The sequence below is a fragment of the Gobio gobio genome (genome assembly GCF_949357685.1).
Source record: "Gobio gobio genome assembly, chromosome: 17".
Lineage (NCBI taxonomy): Eukaryota > Metazoa > Chordata > Actinopteri > Cypriniformes > Gobionidae > Gobio > Gobio gobio.
Window position 1 is genome coordinate 8,567,698 of NC_137110.1, and position 18,455 is coordinate 8,586,152.

General features: G+C 40.5%; 1 protein-coding gene across 1 annotated transcript; it reads right to left on the minus strand.

Moving 5' to 3' along the window:
- Nucleotides 1–416: 416 nt before the first annotated feature.
- Nucleotides 417–18,192, minus strand: wnt2ba (wingless-type MMTV integration site family, member 2Ba). The gene is made up of 5 exons (XM_079840325.1): nucleotides 17,560–18,192; nucleotides 8,712–8,932; nucleotides 4,568–4,845; nucleotides 4,100–4,364; nucleotides 417–2,590 (listed from the first exon to the last, which is right to left on the minus strand). Exons 1-5 carry the CDS (start codon nucleotides 17,727–17,729, stop codon nucleotides 2,361–2,363), a joined length of 1,164 nt encoding a protein of 387 aa, XP_079696451.1. The 5' UTR covers nucleotides 17,730–18,192; the 3' UTR covers nucleotides 417–2,360.
- Between the last annotated feature and the right edge of the window lie 263 nt (nucleotides 18,193–18,455).

The following is an 18,455-nucleotide window of genomic DNA, read 5'->3' on the forward strand; positions in this document are numbered from 1 at the left end:
CACTGCCAAGGGGGTAATTTTACAATGTTCAAAAGTAAACATACTCTGACATGTTTTCCACAAGTCTTTCTCAACACAGAAGTTTTTCTGGCAAAGACAAGGTGTGAGGTGGAACTGTTGAACAACGGAAAACATAATCAGACTAGCTGTGGGAAATTTCTGACATTCCACAATTGGAAAAATGTATCTTTGGATGGGATGCTGAAAATGAAGTAACAATAGAGAGCATTTGGCACACTTTGAGATTTAAATCTTGATATAAGAATTACAGAGCCGAAAACAAATCTGGTCAAAAAGCAACGAGCAGCTCTGTCTAACAGCACGACACCACTTGGAATGGCTTGAGATCAGAATCACTTCTGTGCAGGATCCAAAATTAACACTCGCTGAGAGCCAAAAATCAGTAAACAATGGTTAATAAAGCAAAAAAATGTAGGGTTTTTATAGGAACTGCAACATTATACATGGTTTCATTCAAGCAGCGAGAATGACTTTTGATTATATAAGTGACTTTTGGAATTCTAATCAATTACATCAATCTGTCTACTAACGTTGGAAATTTTGAAGTCAGAATAATTGTATTTTCAAGGTTAAGTTAATTGAATAATTAAATATTTATTAAAAAGTTTCATGCATACATTATTCGGTAACACTTTACAATAAGGTTCATTAGTTAACTAAGTTAACATGAATTAATAATAAACTGCACTTATTTATCTTTGTTAATGTTAATTTCAACATTTACTAATGCATTATTAAAATCTTGTTAACAAAGATAAACTAATGCTGAACAGAGGTGTTGTTCATGGTTAGTTCATGTTAACGAATGCATTAATTAATGTAAACTAATACAACCTTATTGTAAAGTGTTGCCCATTATTTTGTGGCAATTAAAAAAAAAAAATGGATACTGTCTGTATAGCAACGGCTTTCCGTTTTGGTCTCTTTCGTCAATGACAGTTTGTACAGTGACAAAATAAGCGTCCGTGGCCTTTACCTGACAAAGTTTCAGGTTGCTTTAGATTAATGGGGCCACCATTTTGAACACGCATTACTGACCAGCATGACAACCCGAGCGCTTCATTCACTCATCCATCTTAACAGCAAATTTAGAAACAACCATGTTGTCAAACCAAGGTGCTTCATTCAGACCAACAAAATGAATGGCGAAGAATGCGAGTCATGCTAACCTCACTATTTTTACAGCTCAATCTCAGTAAGCTGCCGTCTTATTTTAGCAATGATTTGGCATTTAGTGTGGGTTTTACATGAGGACATAAGTATGAAGCAAGCAGTAATATATTCAGAGAGGCCATTTGGCTTCAGAGTAGCTATTATTTCATGCACATAAAATCTTGAAGGTATCTTGTTTAGTTGCTACTGACCCAAACTATAAGTATTTTCAAAGACTTGATTCTACAAGCTTTGCCAACTGAAGCGCTCATTGTAGAAAATCTGTGCACTTTTATTCGCAGAAACTAATTTGAGCTTACAATTTCATATGTTGGGTGCATCACGAATAGTTTATAGTCTGATGGTTGGGACTCTTTATTTATTAAAAAATGTATTAATTTATTAACAAACATCACATTTCAGTGAGAAGTCCATCAGGGAAAGTACTGACTTGATCGTAGATCGAAGTTAATCAGAACCAAACTCTACCAAACCAAAGAAAAATGCTCATATTTGAAGGGATGTTTAAGTGCTTCGGTATTAAAAAGATAACAAGAGATGAAATATATTTCTCGGATATACATTGACAATGGTATATGTGTCATGATACATTGATCTAATTCTTTCGTGCACAATTTGTGTATCAAAATCATGGTCCATTAAGTAAATGAAGGGATACACAGTTATCACTGTTTAACAATATTTTTTTACAGCGCCCTTCAAAGTATCATTTTGGACAATTAAATGGAATTGTTCTTGGCGTGAAATGCGATTTATTGCTACGTTCTTTGGGAAGCTTGATGCTGTATATTGTTCTTTCCCCAAAACTGCATGAATGCATTTATCACATTTGTCCAAAAACATAATTCGATGTATATAGGCACACATATTATCAGTAAAAGGTGTTTTACAGTTTGAAAATAGTGAAAGGATTGTGTCCTGATCACAGTTCGTTCAAAAAAACACCAAACAATGCCCGTTGTATAATTTCCCATGACACCCACCGCCTACCAGTGCTCCAGACTGGCCTGTGATCTCTGCGCTTGCATCATTGAAGGCGAATAAAGTTCAGGGTTCTGCAAGTGCGTTATAGTCTTAAACTACACCACGCACAATGCAGTGGCCCGCTTTCAAAACCTGAGAACAGAAAAGCACCAGTAGCTGCTGATTGGTCATGGTCACGGCAGTCAAGTCAAATCGAGCCAGTCGGGTTTCTTATGTGGTTTACAGGTGTGGACGTCCACAGTTTCCTCACAGTCCCTGCACTCGACAGCGCAGCACCATTTGAACTTGCACTCGCATTTGGTCACACGTTTTACACGGGTGGTGTCGTACCCACGGCCGCAGCACATAACCTCGCAGCCGTCCATGCCTCTGGAAGACTTGTTGCACACCCGTCCTGCTGTACCCAGAGAACCTGAAATATAAATGCAGGAAAGGATTTTTCAGTTACAGTAGTAACATTATTACATTGTGAATCAATAAGCTATTCACATATTCCTAAAGCATGTTTTCTGAGATTAGGACCTTTACAGAATTTTTTTGCCATGGGACAACTGCGCTATTTTCAAGTCTAGGTCACATTCCGCCCCAAAACCAAAAAAGAAACAAATAAATTATAATAAAATCTAAACGTTATTTATATTTAATAAAAGCAAACAAAATCAAGCATATTTTAGGACTATATTTGTATAACTTATTTTGCCTTATGACACTATTTTAATGATGATTAAGCATAATTTTATTCTTCAGACATTCTGGTAGTTCCCATTAGATTCTCATTATTATAATAATTTTTAATACATTTAAATGATTACTGTATTACAGAAAAATGCTATATTTTTTATGTAAATGAGCATAAATTAAAGGTAGTGTAAGTACTACCATGATGTATAAATACTTTAGAATTGAATGTATACATTTTCTGTCATTGCAGTAATAAAAATTGGGGGAGAAATGCGCTTAATACTGTAACAATGCAAAATCTAAATAGCCCTTAAATAATTCTCTTTTTTTGAATGTAAAATATAATTTCTGATTTCTTTTTGACTTTGGGGTGAAATATGACTCAGACATGTTCATAAAGGGTTAGTTCACCCAAAAATGAAAATTCTATCATTAATTACTTACCCTCATGTCGTTCGACACCCGTAAGACCTCTGTTCATCTTCAGAACACAAATGAAGATATTTTAGTTGAAATCTGATGGCTCTGAAAGGCCTCCATTGGCTCAATAGCACGGTTCACTCTCAAGACCCTTAAAAGGTACTAAAGACGTCGTTACAAAGTCCATCTCGCTACAGTGGTTCTACAATAACTTTATGAATCGGCGAGAATAGTTTTTGTGCGCAAAAAACCCTAAATAACGACTTATATAGTGATGACGATTTCAAAACACGGCATCATGAAGCTTCGAAGCGTTATGAATCAGTGAGTTGAATCATGATTCGGATCGCGTGTCAAACCGCCAAACTGCTGAATCGACTCACGTAATGATTCATAACGCTTCGAAACTTCATGATGCCGTGTTTTGAAATCGTCATCACTATATAAGTCGTTATTTAGGGGTTTTTTGCGCACAAAAACTATTCTCGCCGATTCATAAAGTTATTGTAGAACCACTGTAGTGAGATGGACTTTGTAACGACGTCTTTAGTACCTTTTAAGGGTCTTGAGAGTGAACCGTGCATTGTGCCAATGGAGGCCTTTCAGAGCCATCAGATTTCAACTAAAATATCTTCATTTGTGTTTTTAAGATGAACGGAGGTCTTACGGGTGTCCAACGACATGAGGGTAAGTAATTAATGACAGAATTTTCATTTTTGGGTGAACTAACCCTTTAACAGCTTTTGTAAATTCTGCCCAGTTACTCTTATATACTTAAACTGTACAAAAACACTCAACTCTAAGATTTTTTTTTGCTTACCTGCCGATCGGTCCATTAGGCAATAATCTGGAGAGTTCTCAACGTATACTAGATCATTTTTGGTTGTTCTCTTGTATTCTCTGTCTGCAACCATGAAGCCTGTACCATCCTGGTTCATCATGACCTCCACAGCACTATTGTACTTCTTTCTCAAGTAGTCCCCCGTTCGCCGGAAATCAGACATAGCCAGCCAGCATGTCCTGAGAGCACATGACCCACTGACTCCATGACACTTGCATTCAGTCTTCATAAAACGCTTGACTGCCTAAAGAAAACAAAACTCAACCCATGACCTATGAACCACTCCATAACCCAGATTAAAGAGTTAACGTTTTTATAATTAGCTTGCTGATTTACCCTGATTAACCATGTTTCACAAAACAAACCCCTTCAGGGTCATAACCTAATTACTTATTTGGGTCTATTTTGCAATGATAATCAATCCAATGTGAGAATCTTGACACTTACCATTCTCCCACAGCGGTTGTTGTGCAGATTCATCAGTGCTCTGGCATCTTTGACCATCCTCTCTCTGGCGTCCACAAAAGCTTTGGCAAACTTGATACCGTAGTTAATGTTGTCGCTACAGCCGCCCCAGTCAAAGTCCCCTTCTTCATCGCTGGCTCGTCCTCTCCTTTGCGTATCGCAGCCGCAGATCTTCAGCTCTCCTTGACTGCATGCCCTGGTGATGGCATAAACCACGCCCGCAGAGGAAATCGCATAAACGAATGCTGCTTCGCGGCTACCTGATGGAGGAGAACAATACGTATTTTTCATATTAGCATGTTGAAAAATGTGGTACAACTCTGTGAAATTCAAAAAGAATTTCATGTCTGGTGTATAATTTCAGTGCCAAATGGGTTATGCACAGTTTTATGTTGACTTCAGAGTGCTTTCACACTGGCAGTTTAGTTCGAAACGGGTCATGCAGACACAGGAGCGCACCAGGGTAACTGAGTTCGGTTGCACTGGAACTGTGGCGTGGTTTGAAAGCAACTCAGACTTGGGTGTGCACTTTTTCAGGAAGTAAAGTAACGTGTGCATGCATTTGATGATGACATAGCTAATTCAACAAAATGCATTTAGGGGGTGACAGTGGTGATGATTTACCTTGGATACAAATGAGAGTGAGCTTGTGTAACTAGTCCTACTCGACCCGCTCCAAGCGGGACTCAAACCGCCGCCTCCGGCATGGGAAGCAAGCACACCTCTTGAGGCCAGGGGAGTGAGGTTTACACGCACAGCTCTGTATGGCCTATGTCCGTTACACTCATTCCCATCTGGGTCAATGGTACCAAATGTAACCGGTCTTACTCAACCAACTCTAAGCGGTACTTGAACCGGTTGTTTCCAGCATTGGAGACAGGCTTGCTAACAAGGACACTAAAGATCGCAGAAGCTAGCAGGAGTTGCTAGCATGCCTCTTAAGGCCAGGGGAGTGATGTTTACACGCACAGCTCTTACTGGCCTACATCAGTTACACTCACCCCCCTAAACCTGACTCCCATCCTGGTCAATGGCACCAAATGTATCCGGTCCAACTCAACTCGCTCCAAGTTGGATTCGAACCAGCATTCTGGCATGGGAGACGGGTGCGCTAACAAGGACGCTAAAGATCGCAGCAGCTAGCCGGAGTTGCTAGCATGCCTCTTGAGGCTAGGGGAGTGATGTTTACACGCACAGCTCTTACTGGCCTACATCCATTACACTCACCCCCCTAAACCTCACTCCCATCCTGGTCAATGGCACCAAATGTATCCGGTCCTACTCAACCCGCTCTAAGTGGGACTCGAACCAGCATTCTGGCATGGGAGATGGGTGCGCTAACAAGGACGCTAAAGATCGCAGCTGCTAGTGGGAGTTGCTAGCATGCCTCTTGAGGCTAGGGGAGTGATGTTTACACGCACAGCTCTTACTGGCCTACAACAGTTACACTCACCCCCCTAAACCTGACTCCCATCCTGGTCAATGGCACCAAATTATCCGGTCCTACTCAACCCGCTCCATGTGGGATTCGAACCGGCATTCTGGCATGGGAGACGGGTGCGCTAACAAGGACGCTAAAGATCGCAGCTGCTAGTGGGAGTTGCTAGCATGGCTCTTAAGGCCAGGGGAGTGATGTTTACACGCACAGCTCTTACTGGCCTACATTCATTACACTCACCCCCCTAAACCTGACTCTCATCCTGGTCAATGGCACCCAATGTATCCGGTCCTACTCAACCCGCTTTAAGTGGGACTCGAACCGGCATTCTGGCATGGGAGACGGGTGCGCTAACAAGGACTTTAAAGATCGCAGCAGCTAGCGGGAGTTGCTAGCATGGCTCTTAAGGCCAGGGGAGTGATGTTTACACGCACAGCTCTTACTGGCCTATATCAGTTAAACACACCCCCCCAAAACCTGACTCCCATCCTGGTCAATGGCACCAAATTATCCGGTCCTACTCAACCCGCTCCATGTGGGATTCAAACCAGCATTCTGGCATGGGAGACGGGTGCGCTAACAAGGACGCTAAAGATCGCAGCTGCTAGTGGGAGTTGCTAGCATGGCTCTTAAGGCCAGGGGAGTGATGTTTACACGCACAGCTCTTACTGGCCTACATTAGTTACACTCACCCCCCTAAACCTGACTCTCATCCTGGTCAATGGCACCCAATGTATCCGGTCCAACTCAACCCGCTCCAAGTGGGACTCGAACCGGCCTTCTGGCATGGGAGACGGGTGCGCTAACAAGGACGCTAAAGATCGCAGCAGCTAGCGGGAGTTGCTTGCATGGCTCTTAAGGCCAGGGGAGTGATGTTTACACGCACAGCTCTTACTGGCCTACATTCATTACACTCACCCCCCTAAACCTGACTCTCATCCTGGTCAATGGCACCCAATGTATTCGGTCCAACTCAACCCGCTCCAAGTGGGACTCGAACCGGCATTCTGGCATGGGAGATGGGTGCGCTAACAAGGACGCTAAAGATCGCAGCCGCTAGTGGGAGTTGCTAGCGTGCCTCTTGAGGCCAGGGGAGTGATGTTTATACACACAGCTCTTACTGGCCTACACCAGTTAAACATCCCTCCCTCCAAACCTGACTCCCATCCTGGTCAATGTCACCAAATGTATCCGGTCCTACTCAGCCCGCTCCAAGTGGGACTCAAACCGGCATTCTGGCATGGGAGATGGGTGCGCTAACAAGGACGCTAAAGAGCACAGCAGCTAGTGGGAGTTGCTAGCATGGCTCTTAAGGCCAGGGGAGTGATGTTTACACGCACAGCTCTTACTGGCCTACATTCGTTACACTCACCCCCCTAAACCTCACTCCCATCCTGGTCAATGGTACCAAATGTAACCGGTCCTATTTGAATAACAAGGACGCTAAAAATCGCAATCACTAGTCAGTTGGTAGCGTCAGTCACTAGCACTCCTCTTGAAGCCAGGGGAGTGAGGTTTACACGCTCTTGCTGGCCTACATTGATACACATGCAGTGTCTTCGTGTAGAGCGAGTGCAATCCGGGCAGCAAATGAATAGCTCGAAATCCGCTGTCTCCACAAAAGAGTCAGTTTGCCAGCAGCGGAAAGCCGCCTTCATGCGATGCACATACAGTAACCCCAAGAGTCATTCACTCTGCTGTGCATAGTAGCAGCAAATTAACAAAAACTATATATTGTTCCTCTGTTCTGCTTTCTATCATGCTCTGCATGTTTTTGATGATGTATGATGGACACAAATGTGCCGGAGTTCAATAGAATCAAGCGAGCGTGAAACCAGACCAACGCTGCCTGGAACAAAACTAACAGTTGTCAGAAAGCATTTTAACATAAAAAAGTCCCTTTTCAGTAGTTTTAAAAGAGCCAAGCGAGCCGATGAGGTGTAAGGCTCTTAATATGATTAAATCCACTGTGCTTTTGTTATATCAACTCTCTAACATCATCTCTAGATTTAAGCCTCTTGGCTGAACTAAGTGCGGGAAGCCACCCTACAGTTTTGTAACATTCGACTGATTCAAGCTGACACTCCTTCACCTTTAGTTTCTTTGGTCGATTGCACTCATAGCCTTGAGGTGTGTTTTTTTTGCCAAAGTAGTGCAAAATGACCCCTATTTTGCTCATTTTCCTCCTCCAGCTCACGCACTGAGCCAGAACAGAGGGTGATATGTCAAAAAGAGCAGCTTTGTCTGTCTGCCAGAGTCATCTGCACAAATATTTACATCTCCTATTACTGTTTATACATCAGCCTGTAGAGAACCCCCTCCGACTAGCCACTTGTATTTGGAGAATATCCACTCTCTCTCGCTCGAGTGGAGACCTTTTTTGTCCCTACAACTATCCAACAGATATATTGATGCGATTGTTATCGATGGCTGTAATGCATTTACTGTAGAGGTACAGTATATGCCAACACCTAGTTCTGGCCAGTATACCAGCTTTTTCTTTATGCAAAATATGCTTTCTTATATCGTTCTTTTGATTCGGCGGGTTTGGTGAGAATGACCTTTGCAAACAGCTTTATTTGATTTAACAATTTGATATTGAATTAAATATGGTGCTTTTATTCATGATACAGGGTTGCACAGTTCAAGTACTGTATGATGATGATAAAGTGTAACATAAATACTGACTGCGCAACATGACGCGGCCGAACACAGTGTGGTCTCGCTCCAGCGTGCTGCAGTTCCAGCGATGGTGTCGGAACTGGTGCTGGCATTCTCGGATCCACTCTTTGGCTCCCTCTCCGATGGATTGCATGAGGTCTGGGTGTCTTTGGCAGAGCTGCCTCTGCTTGTTCACCAGCCCTGGAATGTTGTCACATATGACCCGTGCACCTAATGCGCCAATGTACCTGCAGAAACAGACACATTTATTGACTAAGCATCTGATAATTGAACAATTGTAATGTATACATTTCCATTGCAGTAGTTGGCAGTCTTGTGATTAGAGAAAATGACTTCTTCTGGGTCATCTTTAGTTGAGACCAAACCTTCAAAGTTCATGTTACACGGTTCTTTGGAATGCTTGATTCTCTCTAGTAAATCATTCTACTGTCAAATCTTTTTGTGTAATGCATAGTTCAGACTGCACAATCTTCAGACTCATCGGATCACTGTTGTTTTCACACTACACGATAGAGTATTGACTTCAGAAACCTTGTAATCCAAATTGTCTGTGCGCTGATTTGCAGCGAAAAGGAGAAAAAGAAAAAAGATTATGGTGGATGAAATGGTTGGGGAGACGCAGGGAGCAATGATAGTGTTCTGCAAAGAGAGTTTGAGGTAAATAAATCATTGTGCAATGTGCTGCTGTTGCGGCTGGTCAAGCAAATGTTTGTGCTTTGTTTCTGTTTGATAGAATTGTAAATATATCTATTATAATACAGATATTCTGGTCCATAACCCCTCGCTGAACCTCCTGCTGCCCTGTATCTTGCTCTCTCATTGGCTGTCGGTCATCGCCGATGTATTTTTCACAGCAGGAGTTTGAATCTCATACAGGTCCAGATATATAGCATGCCAAATATCTCACGGACGTCTCTGAAGAGTCACTCGTCTTTGATCATTCACACGTCACACTGTCACTCACGTGCACGAGCACCGATTTGCCTATGATTTCGGGGATTTGTCTGCGATTTCGCAAAACCTGTCGGCGAGTCAAAACCGTGGGCTAAAATCAGGCAGTGTGAACTCCGCATAAAGGCCACTACATTTTTTAATTTCCTGGTTTTCTTATAGCTGTGCTATTTTTATGTCTACTCACCTCCATGTCATCAAAGATGTTCATGTCTTTCTTTCTTCAGTCGAAAATAAATGAAGGTTTTTGAGGAAAACATTTCAGGATTTATCTCCATATAGGTGATTTCAACGGGAACCAGCGGGTTGAAGGTCCAAATTGCAGTTTCAATGCAGCTTCACAGGGCTCGATCCCCACGATCCCAGCCAAGGAATAAGGGTCTTATCTAGCGATTGGTCATTTTCTAAAAAAAATGTATATACTATTTAACCACAAATGCTTGTCTTGCACTAGCTCTGCGATGCACGTCCACGACTTCACGCATTATATAGTAGTGTTGGAAAGGTCACAAGTGGCGTACCCAGTGTTTACAAAGCGAACGTGCAAAGACTAATGCTGCGTCCCAATTCGCCTTATACTATGCCCTAAAAGTATGTACTCTTTTTGTGAAGAAAAAGTACATACTTTTGAGTGTGTAGCAAAAGAGTAGACAAGCTTTGGGACATACTATCACGTCAAACAATTGCGTCTTTAATGGTTGTCGCATCCTGACACGCATCCATAAACTGCCCTGTCAATCATCTTGTCACAGTTAAAATCCTCCACATTTAATTTAATTTCCTACCGTATCGGAGAAAAATGCAGTAGCACGTTGATCTGCAGTCGCGGGTCTTTCATGCGGAGACTCTCCTCATGTTTGTAAAAGTTAATGGCCAAACAGATCTTTATAAAAGTCCACATTGTTATTGCAGATGAAGTATAACATGGATAGCATTAAATAAATATTTTTTATCAGGTTAAACTTTTATCATTAGTCACTCAAGCCTTTATCTAAACCACACACCATCGGTCGCACTTATCCGCCATGTTCTGTAGTTTTTTTTAATTTTTACTTATGTGTTTGTACAACCCCAAATCAGAAAAAGTTGGGACAGTATGGAAAACTGGAAAAAAAAAAAAAAAGTGATTTCTAAATTTACTTTGATTTGTATTTCATTGCAGACAATATGAACAAAAACTATTTCATGTTTTGTCTGGTCAACTTCATGTCATCTGTAAATATGCATCCTTTCCTGTCATTCAGACCTGCAACACATTTAAAAAAAGCATTTACCACTTTGTAATGTTGCCATTCCTTTTCACAACACTTAAAAGACGTTTAGGGACTGAAGACACCAAGTGATGAAGTGTTTCAGGTGTAATTTTGTCCCATTCTTCCTGCAAACAAGTCTTAAGGTGTGCAACAGTACGGGGTCTTCGTTGACGCATTTTGCGCTTCAAAATGCGCCACACATTCTGTATTGGAGACAGGTCGGGACTGCAGGCAGGCCAGTCAAGTACCCGTACCCTCTTCCTCCGCGGGCAGGACTTTGTAATGTGTGCAGAATGTGGTTTTGCATTGTCTTGTTGAAATATGCATGGACGTCCCTGGAAAAGATGTCGTCTTGAAGGCAGCATATTATGCTCCAAAATCTCTATGTACTTTTCAGCATTAATGGTGCCTTCACAGAAGTGCAAGTTACCTTTGCCAAGGGCACTGACACAACCCCATACCATGACAGACCCTGGCTTTTGGACTTGTTGCTGGTAACAGTCTGGATGATCCTTTTCTTCTTTGGTCCGGAGCACACGGCGTCCATTCCTCCCAAAAAATACCTGAAATACTGATTCATCTGACCACAGTACACGTTTCCACTGTGTGATGGTCCATCCCAGATGCCTCCGAGCCCAGAGAAGTCGACGGCGCTTCTGGACACTGTTAACATAGGGCTTCCTTTTGGCACAGTACAGTTTTAACTGGCATTTGTGGATGTAACTACGTATTGTGGTACTTGACAAAGGTTTGCCAAAGTAGTCCTGAGCCCATGTGGTGATATCGCTTATAGATGAATGACAATTCTTGATGCAGTGCCGCCTGAGGGATCGGAGATCACGGTTGTTCAGCTTAGGCTTGCGCCCTTGTCCTTTACGCACTGAAATTCCTCCAGATTCCTTGAATCTTTTAATTATGTTATGCACTGTTGAATGTGAAATATCCAAATCTCTTCCTATCTTTCTTTGAGGAACATTGTTTTTAAACATTTCAATAATTTTCTCACGTATTTGTTTGCAAACTGGCGATCCTCGGCCCATCTTTGCTCCTAAAGGATTAGACCTTTCTTGGATGCTGCTTTTGTACCAAATCATAATTACAATCACCTGTTGACATCACCTGTTTCAAATCACATCATTATTTAACCATTTTACCTCATTACTAGCCCTAAATTGCTCCTGTCCCAACTTTTTTTGAAATGTGTTGCAGGTCTGAATGACAGCAAAGGATGCATATTTACAAATGACATGAAGTTGACCAGACAAAACATGAAATAGCGCAATGGCTTGTGGGCAATATTAGACTTTATAGTTTGCATGGATCTGCACTTTGAAAATCTATTGGAAATAGTAGCCCATCCAGGGCCTTTTGACATACTCTTTTCAACATAGTATGCTTTGCCAAACATATTCTAATCTCACATACTATTTAGGATGGTTAGTATGGACATTGGGACGCAGGTCAAACACCCTTTAAAGCTCGTCCACCTAGAAGCGTGACCTTTCCAACGTGTTTACGTGATGCGTGAAGTCGTGGACGTGCATCGTAGAGCTAGTGCAAGAAGAGCATTTGTGGTTAAAACAGAATATTCTTTTTTTTTTTTTTTAGAAAATGACTGATCGTTTCGCTAGACAAGACCCTTATTCCTGTAGAGTCCATTGAAGTTGCATTGAAACTGCAATTTGGACCTTCAACCCATTGGTTCCCGTTGAAGCCCACCATATGGAGAAAAATCCTGGAATGTTTTCCTCAAAAACCATAATTTCTTTTCTACTGAAGAAAGAAAGACATGAACATCTTGGATAGTTTCATGTGTCTGGTTCTGATTGGTTCCCTTGTCTATGTGTCATGTTCTCATTGGTTGGTCTAGTCATGTGTCCACAGTTCTCATTGGTTCATTGTCTGGCTGTTCATTGGTTGTCATAGTCATGTGTTCCCCTAGTCTCTGTATATATAGTCCTCATGTTTGCCTAGTCAGCTTGTCGAGTGTTATCCCCTGTACCATTGTTGGTGAGTTGATGTTTCTGGTCGATTCTATGCTAATCTATTCTAGTCAGAATATGAGTCTGATACTGCTCCATTGGGCTGTGATTATGGGGCGTGTTTCAACCGAACTAGGAAAGAAAATGCCTCTGTACTCAATTGGATAGACCTACAACCAATCAGAGCAACAGAGCGACGCATAGTTGTCAACAGAACTCAACTGCACGCACACTGGAAGAAGTAGAAGAAGAAGATGAGTGTAAACGATCTTTGCCACTGTTGTAAAAAGAATTTAAGGATACACGGAGTACTTACCAACACAATCATCATTTCTGAGAGAAATAGTAAAGGTGAATGCATATACGAACAAGTTCTCCGTTTAGGATTAGAACAAATTCAACCCAAGCGCTCTTTGGTGATGTGGATGATTACGTTACTGTTTATCATCTGTCCATCATCATATAAAGCCCGCCCTGACAATTTGATTGGTCCGAACAGCTCTCGTTCGAGCATAGTTGCTCCACAATAGATCAAGTCCAGACCGAACTTCCCGACCTCAAATGTTGTGGGCAGGGCTAAATTCGGCTGGCATCCAGGCTACTAATCTATGCCAAGCCAAGCCAAGTCTATGTTCATCGTATTCCTGTTCACGTTCTGGATTTAATAAATGCTGCACTTGGGTTCAACTACAACTTGCCTCGAGTGGAATATGTTACAGAGAGTAAATTGTCATGAAATTTTAATTCTGGAGTGAACTAATCCTTTAAAGGGATAGTTTACCCAAAAATAAACTTCCAAACCAATCTCATGATAAAACATAATTAGGTTACGAGTTGGGCATTGATCATGGCAATTCGTAACTATTTTAAGTTTTTGTCTAATAGTTGGTAGTTAATTCATATGAATTCATTCAATCTCGACTTAAAAAAAAACCTAAACCTAAAAATCGTACACTTCTGTACTAATCAATTTGTATGAAGTGGGTGAAATCAGACTATTTGAGATTGTACGAATTCATTTGAATTAGCTACCATTTCACAAAAATGTAAAATAGTTAGGAATTGCCATGATAAAATTCTGTCACCACATACTCAACCCTCATGTCGTTCCAAACCTGGTGATTTTCTTTCTGCTGTGGAACAGAGTGGGTTTTTTTTATCCCTTAAAGGACTATTTCTTACTCCATAATTTAGGGCATTCCCAGCATTTCCCATGGTTCTGTGTTGATTGAACAAATTTCTAAAAAACATTTACCCTTATGGATATTTGTGTTGCAGGCGGTGTTGGGGGTAACGCATTACAAGTAACTTGAGTTACGTAATAATATTACTTTTTCCAAGTAACTAGTAAAGTAACGCATTACTTTTCAAATTTACAACAAAATATCTGAGTTACTTTTTCAAAACAGTAACGCAAGTTACTTTTTAACATTAATTTGACTGATAGCTCTCCTGCCCCCATTTTGAGAAAAATAAGTGCAGAGGCGTTGTGTGTTAACATGACGGATATTGTAGTTCTAGACTAAATGTGAGCATTTATTTATCTCACTCGCACAATAAAGATTCTGTACTCCTCAAAATGAATCAAATCAGTCAAATGCAAAATCAGAATACTATGCAAACCTCCAATAATGAAATGTTAAATAAAACAACTATTTTTATGCATTTAATCTACCTTTATATTTAATTTGCAATGTCTTGCTGCTGACCTTTGATGATGAAAATTACTAGATTGTTTGTTTTTATTGGTAAAACTTTTTTCTCCTGCATGCTATTCTACCATTATCCAGAATGGCAGCAGAGCTGCGCCCTCTACTGTTCATGCGTGAATTTGCATTTTTACCTCAGCCTGGGGCTTATTATTTCAATTTTGGTATGAAGAGGTCTTTAAAAAAATATAACTATTTTGTTATAAAAAAAAAAAAACGAAAACAAGCCCAGGTGAGAAAAAGTAACGCAAAAGTAACGTAACGCATTACTTTTCTTAAAAGTACTTTTTAAGGGAGTAACGTAATATTGTAATGCATTACTTTTCAAAGTAACTTTCCCCAACACTGGTTGCAGGTATTCCTGTTCTCCCCTTTTTGTTTAAGCGCACCACACAGACGCCCTCAGCGAGGTTTACGCTGTGCTCACGCGCCCTTGTCTCCTTCCCGGATCTCATTATCCAGTCAGTCGTGTCTGGGTTTGTGTGACAGCGCTCCGTACAAACCAACTGAACAATTTCCACTCCTCTTATGGCTGTCCCTGTCCCTATCGCTCTCTCTCTCTCTCTCTCTCTCTCTCTCTCTCTCTCACACTGACATACTAGTGCAAACATACGACCCAATGAAAGACTTATTCCTCACGCTTTAGCATCCATGGGAGGGCCTGCTATTGCCGGCTTTGCCCTGTTGATCCTTGACACACAGAAACACAATCTTGCTCTGCCTCTCTGTTCCAGAACACTTATCAGCTGCATGCGGCTGGGATTGGGAAAGGCTGCTGCACGTGAGCCAGAAAACCGCTACGCGTGAATTGATTGCAACGATGACAACAATCCCCATAACTGTATAAATTACCTAAGGAACTGAGAGATATTTATCACCACTGGCTCACATGGATTTGGGCATGCCGCCATGGCTGTCTTGCGTACTCACGCCGTCGAATCCCCACTGCCTAGTGGAGGGCAAAAGGGGCCATACGTATAGTTATTTCAACAGAGATGATACAAATGATAACCCTCCTTTTCCCATTCATGAAATACAGTATTATTGTCTTATCGTGTGTGTATGAGAGAAACCGAGCATTTGTTTTAATTGAAAGTATCAAAAAATAGCGTGGACTGAGATTATGTTGTTTACTCAGCTGTGGGGCACTAGGCAGTGTGCTGACTATGTTGATATTGCTACCTCTGAGACGTGATGGGGAACTTTTGAATGCCGCAATTAGACGTTTTTAAAGGCGAAGTCTGCCATTGTGTCATCATGTCTGCTGTTTTACAATGAAGAAATGGAGATAAAAAGCAATAACTTCTGAACCAAGTCACTTCAAATCTATATCACCCTAGCAAGTGTGTTTATATGGTGTGTTAGCACACAAGTAGGTCTGCTGATCCAGCCAAGACCTGTTATAGAACAGTCTGGAATGTGATGATCAATGACAGTTTAAGACATCAGACTCCTCTGTCTTTACTAACAACTGCTCTGAGGAAGTGCGTTTCTGCCAGGCATCTAGAGCTAATTTACTCTCTTCTTCTTTCTTGTTGTCTCGTTTTATCTGACTTTTTCTTTAATATTAGTGTGATGTCTTTTTAATTATTATTATTTTTTTACATTAGTATTTTTCATGTGTGTCATTCAAATATCACTAACTGTACATCACCCTTCCTTGTTATACTCTGGACTATGAATGGAATTGGTCTGGGGAAAAATATAAATTTAAAGAATATAAATATATATATATAAGTATTTTTACTTTTTACTTAAGTACATTTTTCAAGTATATGTACTTTATGAGTGTTTTTCTTTTTAAAAACCTTTACTTTACTATATTCATACACACACACACACACACACACACACACACACACACACATATATATATATATATATATATACACTGTAAAAAATATTGTTGGTTTAACTTAAAAAAGTAAGTAACCTGGTTGTCTTAAGTTTGAGTTCATTGAAATTAAAAATGTGAGTTAATACAATGAAGGAAATTGGTTTAATAAATAGAAACTCAAAATATTATTGTATCTGAACCACATAAATAAATAAAAATGTTGTGATAAATCATGGAAATTGCACAATTTGGCATGTTCACTGCATTATTACAAATAAAACACAATTACGCAATATGCTTTCCAAATCTTTTAAAATATTTGAATAAGGGGTGATGTCGATTCTCAAATGTTCTTTGTATTAACTCAAATTTTAAATTTCAATGAACTCTTTTCATTTAAATTTTTTGAACATGAAACACACATGAACATTTTAAGGCAGTCAGGTAACTTACTTTTTAAATATTTTTTTTTACAGTGTATATATATATAGCCAATATATATAGTCTCTCTCTCTCTATATGTGTGTCTGTGTGTATGAAAGCATTTCTTTTCCGGCTGAGTGGATCTTAAAACAGAAAAATGACAAAATCACATTGTATTGAAAGAGGATGTGAGTCATAGATGGAAAGAACTTGAGTTGGAGAATTAAAATGGCAGGAAGAGGAATTTACTGAACTGTAATGCAAAGAAATTTAACCCAGTTAATGTATTCTGGGAAATTACCGGTTCTTCCACCCAGATATACCAAAGTGAATTTATTACATATGATGATGTAAACTAAATACAAATTTAAATACAACATTTTTTTCAATGTTTTTTATCTCGATACAATGTGTTCTTTAGTTAATAATTACAGTCATATTAATTTCTTTGAATTCCATTTCATTGTCATTTTACCTCCTTATAGCCAAATAGGAATATCCATCACAATTTCCTATTTTTAGTGTTTTATTAAAGGATTCTTGTTATCTATGTAGTAAAACACGGTAAACAACCCAATACTACTACTTTTAGGCTACTGACAGCAACAGTTTATTCTAGGCCTTTAAACTCAATTTCGAAAAGAAAGTGCCAATGAGTGGATATTGTGCCACTTTAAATAAACAATTAGAAACACCTACCACCAAGAAGAGTTTACACTGGGGGTAAACATGAGCAGTAGTAAGATAAAGAGCAGGTAAATCCGGTGAGCGCCGCCGCCCGGCTCACGGCGTGACAGAAATCCGTTACGCGCGCGCCGCCTGTCCCTGCGCGCCGCTGACGCGCATCCAAGTCCATCCAACTCTCGCATGTTGTACACGGTCAGTTTGTTAACAAATTTAGTCCAACAAAGAAAAGGAAAAGTCACAGGTTCATTACGTCTCTTGAGACACTGTATTCCTCATTATTCAAATAAAGAAATTAGGATCGATAAACGTACTCTGAATGAAAATATAAATATCCATATAACATTGCCTATTACATTAGTATCCAAGTGTGTTCCTTTCAATCGAGCAGCAGCTGGAGGAATCTGAAAATGTCTATGTTAAAATAGTGATCACGGTTCCTAATTGCGTCCGGACCGGTCCATTGGGTGAGGTACAGTATCTGTCCCGCAGAATCAGATGCAGAGGGATATCTCTGGTCGGTGGGGGTGTCCTGGCGCTCATTGGCTGGAATCAGCACGAGGAGACGAGATGAATGAGCGCGCGTCAACACACATTTCCTGATGCTGTCACAGATAACAGCCGCGCTTTTCAACACACTGTCAGTCTGAGAGCCGTTACTCTGACAACTTACAAAGAAGTAGACCATCGTTTTTGGACCCTACCATGATGGTAAAACCATGACATTTCTGTCGATTAACATGATATCAGTGTATGTTTAATTTTGTTGGGCAGCTTGGGCTGTACCTCACAGTGACTTAATTGTTCGAAAGTGTCCGGAAAATTAGGGCTAGGCCTATAAAGTGGTTTTGCAATTATAAGTTATATATTATAAGGGGGTTGTGAAAGGGTGTCCCTTATTTTGCAACACT

What these genes read in the sequence shown, in the direction of transcription:
- wnt2ba (XM_079840325.1), bottom strand. Translation starts at nt 17,729, where the DNA reads ATGCGAGAGTTGGATGGACTTGGATGCGCGTCAGCGGCGCGCAGGGAC. An exon ending in CGGCCGCGTCATGTTGCGCA is followed by an intron (nt 4,846 to 8,711) that starts GTCAGTATTTAT and finishes CTCCTCCATCAG; the next exon opens with GTAGCCGCGAAGCAGCATTC. An exon ending in CCTAATGGACCGATCGGCAG is followed by an intron (nt 2,591 to 4,099) that starts GTAAGCAAAAAA and finishes TTTATATTTCAG; the next exon opens with GTTCTCTGGGTACAGCAGGA.